At 54.2% G+C, this 14,784-nt stretch overlaps 1 protein-coding gene across 1 annotated transcript in view; it reads right to left on the bottom strand.

Annotated features, from left to right (window-relative positions):
• The window catches only part of PPARGC1B (PPARG coactivator 1 beta), a 51,541-nt gene extending 42,035 nt beyond the window's left edge, over nucleotides 1–9,506 (bottom strand). Inside the window, exon 1 of the mRNA XM_069868961.1 lies at nucleotides 9,372–9,506. Coding sequence (XP_069725062.1) covers nucleotides 9,372–9,449 — 78 coding nt within the window. The 5' untranslated portion in view covers nucleotides 9,450–9,506. The remainder of the gene's footprint in view (nucleotides 1–9,371) is intronic.
• Between the last annotated feature and the right edge of the window lie 5,278 nt (nucleotides 9,507–14,784).

The following is a 14,784-nucleotide window of genomic DNA, read 5'->3' as shown; positions in this document are numbered from 1 at the left end:
TGTGGGTAAGCTAGTGAGGTGGTCAGACCACTCAGGCAAGTAAACCCATCACAAGTTCACTCCAAAGGCAACGAGGTCTTGCGTGTATGGAGAAAGGTGGGTCCATGGGTTGTGCACAGTGCCCAGGTCCTGCCACCGCCCGCATCTTGGCCAAGTGTACGGGCCCCTGGTCCCTGTGAGGGTGGGACCATACATCCCTGGCACTAGTGGAGTGTCCCTTGGCTCAGCATTTCACAGGGTTGGTCCTGCATCTTTCACTAAAGGAGCTCAAAGGACTTTGATGCCTGCAGTGCTCTGTGCACCTAAGGACCTTCGCCCTTCCTTGCCTTTCCACCCAATCCCACGTCACAGCAGCGGCTCTGATCTCCCCAAGGTGCCAAAGCCCCACAGGGCCTTTTGGCAGGGCAGGACCTGGAGGTTTCACCCCACAGCTCAGCCCCGATTCTGTGCTTTGCAGTCTGGCTCCTTCCTCCAAGGGGAGGCGATGGCACATTAGCAAACAGCGTATTTTGGCATAGACGGGCTCTGGCCTCAAAAGGCATTGAGACATTTAGAAAAAAAACCTGCAGTTCACATCTCAGCAGGTTCCTAGTTCCCTGCCAGCCCTGTCCCTGCTGTGAGCTCCTCGCTGGCACAGCATGGCTGCAAACCCGCCCTGCTAATGACAGGGGAATAACCCACCCCCCCCTCCAGCTTGATTGAAAGAAGTTTAAACTCCCTCTAACATCCATCCACAAAGGTCCCGTACCCTCCAGGGCACTCACAGGCTAATCCTCCCTCCAGAGAGGCTGCTATATTTAGGTATCTCAATGAGACAGAGTGGCTTTTTCCAAAAAGAGTTAGTTTGGGTTACATAAATACAGAGAGAAACTTGAAAGCTGTGTTTCCAGGTCCTTGCACTGCCATAAGCAAGCAGCGGAGACAGGGACAGTCTCCTCCTGATAATCTCCCTTTCATTTATTTTAGACTCTGCTGCATGTGCAGATGAGTTTTCAGCTCCTCTGGGCACACAGGCAGCAGGCGAGCAGTGTGAGCTGAGATGATGGAGCCTGGGCAAGCAGACCCTCATGGGCAGCCCCTGGTCACCCTGGTGACTGCTGACACACCCCATCCTGGACGCACTAACATGGGACCGGAGAAGTCATCACTGCAGGCAGACCAGGCAGCGATCCAAAAGCACAGGCAGGAGGAGTCAACAGAAGTAAATAAACCAAGCAGCTCCAGCCCTTCCCATCTGTGCCTGTCCTAACAGTCCCCTGGCGATACCCCTCCCCGCTCAGCTGCCGACTTCCTTCCTCCTGCATCCAATTCCACATCCTGAAGCCTCTGGTGCCACAAGGAGAGGAGACACGCATGTACCAGCGTGTCCCACACACCTATCGCTGCTCACACCAAGCCCCAGTGCTGCCCCTGGTCCCCAGCTCAGCTGCTGGGGAGGTTGGGTTGCCAGTGACTAGCAAAACAGTGTCCGCACCAGAGCTGGGTGACAAGATGCACCACGGGGGTTTCAGGGGACATGGCCCACATGCTTTCATTTTCAATATATATATAAATAGACATACTTATTTCTTCCTAAAAGGACGTGGCTACAAGAAAAACACCAAACCAGCTCAAATACCATCCAACATTTCAGCCTGAGAAAACCACACAGCTCTCATACACTTGAGTTCTGTTACCTGGGAAATGGGTTTTAGCACCCAAAACCGACACGCGCCAGTCTCCTGGTGAGGCCCACAGAGGCAGAAACTTCCTTTGTAAGAAAAACATTTGCAATTTTTTTCTTTTCATTATTAGCATGGTTAGGTCGTGACTATGTCTGTGCAAGACTGCTTTCAAGGAGACACGATGCTTGTTGGTTTAAATCTCCAGCTGCAGCTCTGCAGAGCTCTGGGGTTTATGCTGTTCAACGGAAGGTTTAAAAATCCTCCTATCATTAAAATGCTGGAAGGTGGCTCCGAGCCACACACACCTCTCGCAGGCAGGGCTGCAGGCCCCCAAACAGAGGGGGAAAGGAGAGCAGCTAAGCAGCCATGGTTTTAAGGGAGACGACAGGACTGCAAAATTGAATCAGCTTGAAGCCAAGGGCCGTGGAAGTTGCGAACATTTGCACTGAGGCTGTGCAAGTCCGGGGAAATCAGGACACGGTGACTTGAGCTGGAACAAAGTTCAGCATCGCCACGGCGGGTGCCAGGTGAGCAACCCCTGTGCAGCAGGAAAAGGCATCACTGACTTGCTTGGCACAAACCACCGCTCAGCCTGTGTCCTGCCTTGCCCTCCTGCGAGCAGACAGAGCCCCAACCCTCCGGACACGCAGCTAGCAGCTTTTTCCCCCCTGCTCTGAGCTCAGCAAGCGCACACTCTGCCTGGGCAATGTGCGAGGACCCAAAGGACCACGGCCACTCCAGCCCTCTGTGTGTCAGCGTGCAATGCTCACAGTGGGACTGGCCTCTGGAGGAGTAAAGAAGCCAGAGCCTGCCCCTGCTTTGGCCTTCAAGGGTGTGAGGATGCAACATTTTACACGTCCAGCTCCTTGCCGCTTTCCAAGTGCATGTACAACCATCACCCCAGCTGCAATCAGTGCTGCTCTTTACTCTAACACAGCCAGGTTGCTGCAGGGCTGGCTGGTGCTCAGCCCCATCAGTCTCGTGTGCATGCAAAGGGTCGTGACAGTATCCCACTGGGATGTTTCCAGGAACACCCCATGGCAAAATATGTGGTTTCTTCATAAGAAAAAAAACACGTTACTCGCTCCTATCTAGGCACTTTGGCTTAAAATGAAGCAAGAAAGGGCTCAGCAAGAAGGCTGCTGAGGCTGGGGGACAGGGAGCACATTGCCTGCTCCTGGCAGCAGCTCCCCTGCACCCCAGCTCTGTGCACTGAGGGACAACCAGGTCCCCAGCTGCCACTTCCAAGCAGTGAAACCCACAGTCACCCCTCATACGGGCAGGAGGGAGGAGAAGGAACATGATTAAAGGAATCTGGGCTTCCTTGCATCCGCGAGCACAGCCGGCTGCCCCAGCAGCTCAGCCCCCAGCCTGTGCCAGGATGCTCTGCCCTCTCCCCTCCATCTCCCCCCACCCTCGAGGATTTCCTTGCTCTTGATGTGCATGAAAATTAGGAAACAGGGGCTCCTTGGGGACTAGGTGGGGGAGGCAACCTTTGGCAAGGGGCAAGGATGACACCTCCTGCACCCCTCTCCTGCTGCCCTGGATGCCGGGGTTGGATGGGGTCCTGTCACCTCTCCAAACAAAGGCCAGGGAAGCAGAAGCGGTGGCAGTGATGAACACTCTGCTAACTGAAACAGGAACCGAGGAGCCTGACCAGTGGCGCTGGCTCAGCAGAAGGGATTGTTGGGCCAGGGTGCTCCTCACCGCTGCAGGCAGCGACCGCAGGGCGCAGGAGCGGCACAGAGGAAGAATTCAGAAAATGCATCTCAGTATAAGATACGCTGCCCTGCAACTGTAGTCGCTGCAAGACCTCCAGGCACTCGCTTTATCCTCTGCCACCAAAGCACAAAAACATCCATATAAAGCATGTACTGCTCTGTCCCAGGGGAGGGGAGAAGTGTCACATCAGCCTTCCTGGGACACCAGGGTCTCTTCCACCTCAGCCCCCATCACACAGGCTCCTTCTCGCCAAGAGCAGAAGCCTCCAGCTCCCAGCTGTGAGGAAATATGCTTGCCTGTTCCCTACCTGCGTGGGCAGGGTGCCGTGGGGGGGGTGGGTACACACAGGCAGGTATAAAATGCTCCTTCAGCAGGATCCCCATCGTGCTCTCTGGGCACACAACACTGAAGAGTGTCTTCTCCCACAGAGCATTCCTCGCTCAGGGATATGGGGGCACTGGGGAGGCCCCCCAGCACCTGCTGGCTTTCGGGATAGCAGGGGTGCAAGATAAGCAAAGCATTTTCCCTAAGCTCCAAACAGCTGCCCGGGAGCCAGGAGAGATCAAAGGTTAGTCTGGCTACTGGATGGGGCCATCAAAGGAGCCCCCAGGGCTGCCACAGTCTCCCCATGCACCCAGCAGATACCAGACTTGCCACACAGGGAACCCGTCCCCAGGGAGTCTCTAGCACTTCCAGGACCAAAGGAGATCTCCAGCTTTTTTTTCTTTTTTTTTTTTTTTTTTGACCCTTGCCTTAATTCTGAAGTGAACCAGTTTAAAACAGCAATTTGCAGCAGCTCAACCCTGGCTGCTGCCTCTGCCTGGGGAGGTGCAGCGAAGCAAGAGCAGGGTAAGGACAGGGTTGACGAGACCCTGAGTGCCGCCAAATCTGTGCAAAGTCCTTCGGCGTTTCTTGGAAGCTCCCATTATAAAAAAAGCAATAAATAAATAAATAATAAATTTCCAAGCCAGAGCTCAGGAAAAGTGCTGAAAAGCAGAACCGCCAAGCGATAAGGGAAGGGAAACACATTGGCTGGACCCTCACCTGGCAGCTACCACGCGGCTGCCCCTGGAAGTAGGTCACTACCTCACCTGACCACCCTAGCTTCAACCTTTAGTCTCTGGCTCATTACTATATGCAGAGGCAGCTTAAAACATCCTCTTGCAAGAGGGTAGATTGCCAGGTAGCAGGCAGGCAGTGAGAACCTGCCCTCCCCAGCACAGCACGCGGGCAGGGGAGCCATCCACCTGCTCTTGGGGGTGCAAGGAGCTGCCCCAGACCTTGCCCCCCAGCAAGGAGAACTTTCACGTGGCTGGGACCACAGTGGTCAGTCCAGCACAGCCAGCCTGGCACCAGTGGCTCCAGCACATGCAAAGTTTCCTCCCCTTGCTAAACCACTTCACGCTGCCAAGTGGTCACGAGAAATATAAACCCGCACGGGGTTGCCATGGAGTGGGGCTCAGCCGTGGGAGCCCAAGGCCATTTCCTCTGGCACTGACAGAGGTTCTGTTGGCACCTTGTGTCCCCAGCTCCTCGGAGGCAATGAGAGAGCACAACAGGCGTGGTCCCAGCAGAGCCATCTCTCTGCAGACAGCCCTTCCCCAGCAAAGCCAGGGCTTGCTCCGTGCTGGAGAGCCCCACAGGGGCTGCAGGGGACGGTGCCACTCGCCCCGATGATGCCATCTCCCCAAGGCCATGGCAGGCAGAAGGAGCAGTGGCTTTGGTGGTCGTTGTCCTGCAGGCATGGGGCAGTGAAGGCACGGGCTGTCCCTGCACGCCGCCTCTGCCCCAGCTGGATGAGCAACATCCCCAAGCTCTCATGGGTGCTGGCACACACTGGCCGCGGGAGAGCATGCCCTTGTTGGCACTCTCCCTGCTGGCAACATGGACACAGGGCTCCCAAACTCTCCCATGATCCAGTCCCCAACACCACCAAATCTCAGAGCCTGCCAGGCTCCCGCACCTCGGGACCAGCAGGCAGCAGTGGCAGCAGCACAGCAACCAGCCTGTCGAGGAGCTAGCCTACAGCATCCCTGCCTCCAGTCCCAAGCCAGGGACTATGGGTCGCATTCCTCAAAGCAAGGAAGAGGTTGGGAGCAGGAAGGGCATCCCCGGGATATTTTTCATCGGAGAACCAACAGTGCTGAAGTGCTGGAGCAAGTGGAGTTTCTAACTACAAAGAGGCTTTTGACATTGGAAAGGTTAATGTGGGAGAGAGATCAGTCTCCTTCACAAAGCTCCCTTTGCTGGAGGCACTAGGTTGAGACCTTAATTATTCACCTGTTGGAGAGGTGCCTTTCTAATACAGCACGAGACGGGGCTGGGATGTGCAGGCAGGAGGGAGCACAGCCCACCACGTGGGGCAGCCCCAGAGCCCTGGGGGACCTGGTCACAAGCAGGGGGTGAGGGTAGGTGGGTGTGCAGGGAGCCTCTACAAGGAGCCAACTTTCAGGCCAGCCCTCCTTTCCTCCTACTGCTGCTTTCTCCGCGTGGCAGGCTCAGCAGCAAGTTGCACTCGCCATCTCCTGCAGCCACCGCTGCGGCGTGGGCAGCTGCCGGCAGCCCCAGCAACCGCTGCCCCCCACTTTGCAATCGCACCAGCACAGCCTCTGATAACAGCCAGGCTCCTGCAGTGCCTCCCTGGGGGAGCGAGGGGGTCTCCAGCCCCAGTGATGCTGCAGCCCTTCGACCCGAGCTGCAGCAATACAGCCAGGCTGGAGATACACTTGGCATAGGCCCTTGGGCTGTCTCAGCCATCCAGACTCCAAAATCTTTGAGACAAGCCACAGAAAACGCAGAATATCGGGTCTCTTCAGTGAGGACTGTCAGAAATTACAAATGCATCTCCACTTCATTACCAACAGCAACAATCCACCCAATGGAGTGCTTTTCCACTGAGGGCTTCACTGTTTTTCCCTGCACTCATCAATGGATTAAGCTGTTAGCAGGAAGCCGAGAAGTTAAAGAGCAAATATTGTATTCCAGTTCATGTGATCTTTAAGCATCTTTCCAAGCAGCAGTCTAGTTTGGGGGTTTTAGGGTTTTTTTTTCCCCCTGCTGCACTTTGTTTGGGGTTTTCAAACAAATTGAAGCCCTAAGAGTCAAACTGCTCTTGCAGGGATGCTGAGAGTCGCCAGCTGCTCCGCGGTGCTCTCAGCAAAGCTGCCTGACTGGCATTCTCCAGCGCCTGGTGCCAGCAGACAAACCAGCTACAACCAGCTTTGTACCTCTGAGCAGCAAGGAGTTGCACAAAATGGATTAAGTGGGCTCAGAAATTACATGTTTTGAGTCGCAGCAAAACAAAATCACTTTTTTTGTTGTTAAAAAGGGGAAAAGGAGTTGGCAGGAGAGAAGCATGTATAAAGTAAAAAACCCCAACTTTCTTTCTGTAGCAATGCAGGTGTCACGTGAATCATCGCTGTCCTCGATAGGTAGGGGTTATCAGGCATCCTCAGCACAAGTCTATATAATTAAGGGACTGATGCAAATATTCGTGTCAAACATTCACCGTGCATCTCTCTGAGAGCCCTCCTAGGGATTCCTCCCCTGGACAGAAAGGGATTACCTGGCACCTACACACACTTAAACGTGCCTTTCTCAAAACCTACTGTGAAAGCAAGGGCTGGGAAGAAGCACGTGGGAGAGAGAAGGAGGGTCAGTTCCTCAAGATCTCCACGAAGGAAACAGCTAGTATTCATGATCTCATGGCCTCCTGACATTGTAGTCTCCCAGGATAACGTGGTCTTTTGCTGGAGCACTGGGGACTTTGTGGAAGCAGCTTTTGGGCTTCATTGAGAAGGCAGAAACCCAGTTGTAAGCAGGGGCTGGTACAGTAGTAATGGGGAGAGACGTCAGTGGCCAGCCCGACACCGCCTCCTGCTCCGAGTTATAAAGCAGGCATGTGACAGCAGCCAGGGCTGGAGCCTTCCCTGCAATTTCATCAGAGGTTAAGGTACAAGCACAACACTTGCTTACAACTTCACGCGTTTCTTAAGCAAATGCATGCAAATCATAGCTGGGGGGTGTGATTTTTTCCTCCCTTTCTTCCCCTTTTTCTTTACACCCCAGCCTCTAACCCCTCTGTGCACGTGGAAGCAGAGAGGAAATGCAGTTATCAAAACCGGGCACGGGGTGGGAGAGCAAACACAGGCTGGATAGCACTGCTGAGGGACCCCGCAGTGGGCCACAAAGATCGCTCTGCTGCTCTTCATGCCATACACCCTGCAGACAACACTAACTCTGCATGCGTACCTACTCTGCTCCCTCCAATACAACGCATGGATGGGAGAGGAAGGAAAACCAAAAAGAGCTCAAGCACAGCAAACTGTATTTTAAGAGATGCTGTAAAAATGGCCTTATTTCATCACAGTCCATTCCACAGCCTCAAATTTTGCAGGGGATGCTCACAACGCGGTCGTTTTTTCACCAGAGAAGGATGACAATTCTCAGGAATTTTTTTTTTCTCCTTAACAGTCCCTTTTTGGAATAAGATTCCTAAATTGGCATGTCAAAGGCTGACCAAAAAAGCAAAATGAAACAAGCCTCGAGATGCACACTGCAATCACATGAGCTTTTCATTTCATGTTAAGCACATGGAAGATAGCCAGGTTATTGCAGGGAAGCAGAGCCAGGAACTTTCACCTGCCCAGGGAGCAATGGGGCTGGTGTGAGCTGCAGCCTTTCTGCCATACTTTCCAGGGATGGCATCCCACACAACCAGCCTCGTCTTCTCTAGCCAACAGTTCCCTCAGCAATAATAAATCCGTCCAAATCAGAAAATGCAAACCTCTTACAAAATCTTCTCGGCCCACTTCTCACCCTTCCTGACCCTTCTGCTGTAATCAATCTGTCAGCAGCTCTTCGTTAACAACCGAAGCTGCCACCTCCCCCCTGCTCTGCCCCCAGCAAGCTGCCAGGGTCCAATGCCAAGCCGGAGCGCTCTGGAGCTGCTGTGTGTAAGGAGAGCCACTAGGACTACATTGATCTAGCTGGTGGCAAGACCTGCCTGGTTCTGTCTGGTACATTCACCAGGGGCAAATCAGATTTCCCAAGTCCTGAGACCTTTAGTTGTTTTGAACCCAAACAGCAGGATTAGTCCCCATCCCGTTCGACACACGCTTCCTGCTGTTTGCAGTCCAGGAGCTGAACTGGTGAGAGAGCAAGGGTTGGGATGAACGTGCTCGCTTCACAATCAAACCTATTTTGTAATCTGGGGGTTATGAAAGTGAAGGGATGATAAATAACTACAGAAAACTCTTCCCGTTTGCAGCAGCCTCGTCAATCTGACTGCGAAATGTGCGGTTATGCTCCAGATCAGTCACGGCTCTTGCTACTGCTGGACTTACTGTATAGCGCCTCTCTTCCACCCCCCAAAATGGAAAAGCATGCAAGCCCTATAGCCAGCATGGCTCGCTCTCGTGATCGTGTGAGAGCTGCCAAGGAGCCTTAATCTGATTTTAATACCCAGCTCCGTCCAAAAGGGAGCCCATCCAGAGTTGGGAAGCACTGACTCGCAGCTCAGACACCCCCCAATTCCTCGCCAACCCCCAAACCTCCATCCCCCAAGAGCCCACTGACGCTCGACATGACTCATCCCACCGCTCTTAGCAGCCCCCAGCCTCCCCCTCCCCACCTTTACAGCAGGGAAAGGGGGGGGGGGGGGAGGGCTACTGCAAAATGAGAAGGGGGTTTGAGCCAAAACCCATCAACCCCTCAATTCCCTGCAGAAGGATGCGGGGGGGCTGCGGGAGTCCACGTGCGAGTGGTGCTGAAAGCACCGGCGGGGATGCTGCGGATCCCCCCCCTCCAAGTATTTTTTATGGATTCTCTGGGCACCTGGGGAAGAGCAAGTCCCCCCCGAACGGGGGGTTGCGGGAACTTGCTCTTCGCCAGGTGCCCAAGGAAGGTGGGTGTCTTCCCCCCCTCCATCCTTTTTGCATCCCGCTGAGGAGCCAGACAGCAACTCCCCTGCTTTGCCTTCCATACCTGGCTGTCAGCGAGGTAACTGAAGACGAAGGAGGAGAGCTCCTCATCCAGCAAAGAGCTGCAATCCGGCTCCGCCATCTTCCACCTCCGGCTGGGGCTGAGGCTGCACCGAGCATGCAGCAGCCGCGGCGGGGAGCCCGGCGGCGGGGCGGAGCCGGGGAGGGCGCTGGGGAGGAGAGGAGGGGGGTGGGAGGGAGCAGGGCAAGGCAGGACACCCGCAGTTGCGGGGCATTTGCAGGCACGAGCATCTTCCCGCGGGATGCTGGTCCCCTTCGGGTACCCCAGGCACGAGCATCTTCCCGCGGGATGCTGGTCCCCTTCGGGTACCCCAGGCACGAGCATCTTCCCGCGGGATGCTGGTCCCCTTCGGGTACCCCAGGCACGAGCATCTTCCCGCGGGATGCTGGTCCCCTTCGGGTACCCCAGCCACGAGCATCTTCCCACGGGATGCTGATCCCCTTCGGGTACCCCAGGCACGAGCATCTTCCCACGGGATGCTGGTCCCCTTCGGGTACCCCAGGCACGAGCATCTTCCCACGGGATGCTGGTCCCCTTCGGGGCACCCCAGGCACGAGCATCTTCCCATGGGGATGCTTGTCCACTCAGGGTACCCACCTGAATCACCACTGCGCACACCTTGAAAGTGCGAGTCCTTCAAAGTGGGGGTACCTGGGGGAATGCTGGCATCACTGGGTACCTCTCCATCCCAAGACATGCCAATTTGAGACATCTGGGCTTGCAGCCACTAGTGGGGCACAAGCAGCTGCCCACAGGATGCGTGTCTGCTCAAGGTACCCACCTGAACCACAGCTGTGCACACCTTAAAAGTGTGAGTCCTTCAAAGTGGGAACACCTGTGGGGCTGCCGGCATCACTGGGTAGCTCTCATCAGTCCTGACATCACATTGTGTTGAGATCTAGAAACCCTGAGAGCAGCGTGTCAGGCTTGAAGCCACACACAAGGCATAAGCAGGTGCCCACAGGGTGCATATCCATTCAGGGTATGCACCTGAACCACCACTTTGCACACCTTAAAAGTGCGAGTTCTTCAACATGGGGACACCTAGGGGGCTGCCAGCATCACTGGGTGCCTCTGTCCCAAGACACACCAATCTGAGATATAGAAGCCCTGAGAGCAGCGTGTTGGGCTGAGGATCACATCAAGGCTCGATGCAGGGGACACTCGTGGATGCTGAGTACCCACCTGAAGCACAGCTGTGCACAGCTTAGAAGTGTGAGTCCTTCAAAGTGGGGACACCTGGGAGGGTTGCTGGCCTCTCTGGGTACCTCTCATCAGTCTTTATATCACCCTGTGTTGAGATATATAAACCCTGAGAGCAGTGTGTCAGGCTGAGGGTCACACCCAGGCTTGGTGCAGGGGACACCCATGGATGCTGAGTGTCCCATGGGGCTTGCAGCCACGTGTGGGGCACAAGCAGCTGTCCATGGGTTGTGTGTTCACTTAAGGTACCCGCTTTAACCACTACTGTGCACACTTAAAAGTGCAAATCCTAAAAAGTGGGGACACCTTGGGTGCTGCCAGCATCATTTGCTGCCACTCAATAGTTTCCTGGATCACCTTGATTTGAGTGTGAGTGCAGCACATCAGGCTGAGGGTCGCATCCAGGTTCAGTGCAGGGGACACCTGCGGTTCCAGAGTTCCCTGTAGGGCTTGCAGACACATGCAGGGCATAAGCAACTTCTTGCAGGATGTGTGACCCCCCTGCGGTATCTGCTTTAAGCAGTGCCATGCTTGTCTAGAGAGTAGCAGCCGTTACAAGTGTGGCACCCAGCATCACTATGCACCATTCACTAGTTCCTAGATCACCCCAAATAGAAATATATAAACCCTGAGAGCAATGTGTTGGGCAGGGAGTGACATCCAGGCTCAGCAGGTCTGCACTGGAGTGGGACCAGGTGGCTGAGAGCAAAGAATAACAAGGAGCAAAAGATCTTTGGATTTCCCTCACTTTTCTCTCAATGCTCATCCCACTGTTGCTGCAAGCATCTTGATATCACATATATCATTTTTCTGTCTGAGTTTTTAGGCATAAGCTGAAAGCCCTTTCAGAAATAATTAATGATGGAACCAAAACTCTCGTGAACGTTCTATTTACTTACCTGCAGCACTTGCATGGGAAAGGGCAGGGCTTAGCACTGCAGCCTGAATTACCTGATGCACAACCAAGTGGCAACACCTGCAGCCTAATGGGTCCAGATCCTCAAATCCCCTCAGACAGCTCAGATAGGCCTGCAGGATCGGTGTAAATGGCTGATGAAGCAAAGCAGTGTGGAGCAATCTAGGTAAAGAGTTCTGTACCAGGTTCTAGCAGGTGAACAGAAGGCACTTCTGCCTCTGGTAGGAAAGGCTTACTGCCTGTCTGGGTTCTCACCTTGCTTTTATTTCAAAGGGAGAGTTGTTTCTGCCCACTCTTTAATACCCTCATGCCTGCTTTTGGTTCAGGACATGCTACGAACACCACGCAACACTGGATTTTCCCTGATGATCCCATGCCTTGCACTAAGAGATGTCAGCAGACAGTGTGTGCTAGATCATACGGCTAAGGAGGGCTGGGTGCAGGGATGCTCAGCTGCTGGGATGGGATAAAGCGTGAGAGAAGCTGCCGCCAACTTTTCTTCGTTGCTATGGCACTTTATTACTAATTACTATTATGAAGTGCTGAAACGGTTACCCAAGGTGCTTTTCAAGCTGTTCTGCCAGCAAGGAAACTTCTCTTGCCGTGGGTGTGAGGTCTGGGCTCAGAAACGCTGCTGCCGGGAGGCACAGCACAGAGCACAGCGCTGCCAGGCTGCACCACAAGGGCCTGGGGAAGGAAATCGCCTTGCTCTGGGGCACATCCAATTCCCTGCAGATTAAGACTCAAATTCCCAGTTGACCTCACTGGCCAGCGATCTGGAGTGCCTTCTCCACAGTCCCTCCTTTGTAGAAGGTACAAACTCTACAGAGAGAAGAGGTGAGCTGGAAACAGGAGGGATGTTTACCCTGTCAGGGGAAAAAGCGGGACTAGGAGGCCTCACCGTAAAAGTAGCCTTTTGGGAGTAATTTGTTGCACAAAAGGCAAGGTTCTCACTCAATTATCTCGTGATTTCCTTTATACCAGTTGTACTCAAAAAGGAAGTAACCATTCATGGGAATTACTTGTGAACAGTTGTTCTAAAATCAAGTTATGCATAGCCATGTGTTTCAGAAATACCTTTTCCCTTCTGGTGTGTGCAATCACAGTTCTTCCTTCCTTGCTTTCTAATCCAAGAAGATGAGCCCTTTCCATGTCCCAGCTGCTGGCAGCCCGTGGGGTGCCCACCCATGCATGGTGCCACCTGGCCAGGTAGCCCAGTAGCACCGAGGAGCACAAGGAAAGCAAAACCCAGCCTGACCTGCCCCATTTCTCCTCTGGGCAGAGACAGGTTAGGTTTTCTTTCAGTCAAGTGAGCAAAACTGGATAGGATGTCAGGGTCAGGAAGCCCTTGTGCTGAGAAGGGGCCAGAGGACAACAGAGACAGAGTGAAATGAGGGCATCTCAGAGGAGTGGACTTGCTGCTACTTCTGGGTTTCAGTGGGGTCCTGAAGGACGAAGTACAGTTGCTCACGTGGCTGCAAGTCAGTGTTAACATGCTCCAACTTCTGCTCCTGACTGCTCTGGACTTTTGCACAGTCCAATTGTTTTTCTGTGCCTTTTGGGTTTTTTCATGTATAGAACAGAGATCACACCACTTCCCTGTGCCCTGGAGCTTCTTGGGGGGATTGGCTGCTCATGAAAAGGACTTCAAAAGCACTAGGAGAGAGGTGAAGGAGGACAAGATGTTATAGCTGGTATTGTCTCTACCTCCTCAGAAGTCAGTCATGTGGCAGGCTCAGAAATACCTGTGGTGGGTAAGAGAAGGTGTCCAATACACGGTCCTTCAGTGCATTGATGTGAACAGGGTGTTATATTCCCTATACGCATGTACCCTTCTCTGTCTGTGCACATAGCAAGCGTGCTAACCTAACCCAGGACCTGAGCTTTGTGAGCAGGAAAGCTGCAAGAGCTCTGGCTTGTGCTGCTCTTTGTATTTATGTGTTCTGAGGCGTGTCAGCCACAGTCAGGCAGAACTAAGACCCTTGTGCCCACCCCTGTCTGCTGGCCCTGGCTAAGCCGGAGCGTGCCACGGCGCTGTGCCGGTGTTGCCACCAGCTGCAGTAACCCTACGCTAAGCCTGGAGGGGCTGTGGATAATATTACCAAGGTAAAATATAACAGGAAAAGTCTGCAAATGCCCTTTCAAAACAGCAGGGAGCGAGTAATGTCATTAGGCCAGCGGTCAGGAGGGGACAGGGTTTGAAGGTACCCTTAGCCTACCAAAGGCCAAATGTGGGACAAGGGCAGGAGCCAATGAGCGGCGGCTGGACAGGCGACACCCCGCGCTGTGCAAACTCCCGCCTTCAGTCTCATGTTGCAGCTGCCCCTGTTTGTGGATGGGAAAATGTTGTAAGGACCGGGCAGTGAGAGGCAGCGGCAAATGGGGATCCTCCAAGTTACAACATCCTCAGGCTCCGGAAGGTCCTCACCAGCCCCCTGCATCGTGATGCTCTCTCCTTGGCGCTAAAATTAAATGCAGTCCCAGGGGGAATATGAGTGGTGGCCAAGACGGTTACCCTGGTGGCTGCTCTCGTTGGGGACCCAGGGGAAGGGCGCTCTGTGCTGGCTGGGTCTCTCTGAGCTGGTGGTTGGGTAGGCTGGGGGTAGCCAAAGGGGAAAGTGTCCCTGTGGCTCTCCCAGAGCCCTTTCCGAGAGCAGCATCCATTCATGCGGGCAGCTAATTGAAGGCCCCAGTCCCCACGAGGCAGCAGTGGTTAGCAGTGCTATGCCCCTCAGTTTCACTGGGTTTCTCTGCTTGGCTCCTCTCTGCAAGCTCTGCTTTTCTCTCCCCTCAGCCCCACTCAGCACTTAGCTCAGCCTTGTCCTTCGCCTGAAGTCACTGAGTGTAGGGACATAGGGTCGCTTTTCCTCCATGCTCCCTGTGTCCGGTGGCTCCTCCTCAGCCGTGTTCACCTCCTCCTCCTCAGTCTGTGACTTTGAGGGCTCTGGAATGCTCAATGGTCAGCAAGGAGTGAACCTCTGGAAATGCACCGCTGGACAAATTGGCCCCTCGCTCCCCATAGGCCCGGGTGGAAAACGCTCTCATTCTGACATTCTCTTTGCCACGGGGCTGAAGAGGCGGTTTCCTGGGCTGGATGGAATGTGGGGGAAAAAAAGAGTGGCTTCAGAGGGCAAGTGGGTGCTGGATGGGCTCCTGGCTCTGAGCTCCAGCTCATCCAGGGAGTGGGTCTGTGGCTGTGCTTATTCAGAGGTTACCATTCCCACTTCAGCATCCCCAGGCATCATTAGGGAGCAATGCTCCACCGTGCCAGCAAAG

The sequence above is a fragment of the Phaenicophaeus curvirostris genome, chromosome 15 (assembly GCF_032191515.1).
Source record: "Phaenicophaeus curvirostris isolate KB17595 chromosome 15, BPBGC_Pcur_1.0, whole genome shotgun sequence".
Lineage (NCBI taxonomy): Eukaryota > Metazoa > Chordata > Aves > Cuculiformes > Cuculidae > Phaenicophaeus > Phaenicophaeus curvirostris.
The sequence above is the reverse complement of the archived record's forward strand: the minus strand, read 5'-3'. Positions and strand labels throughout refer to the sequence as shown.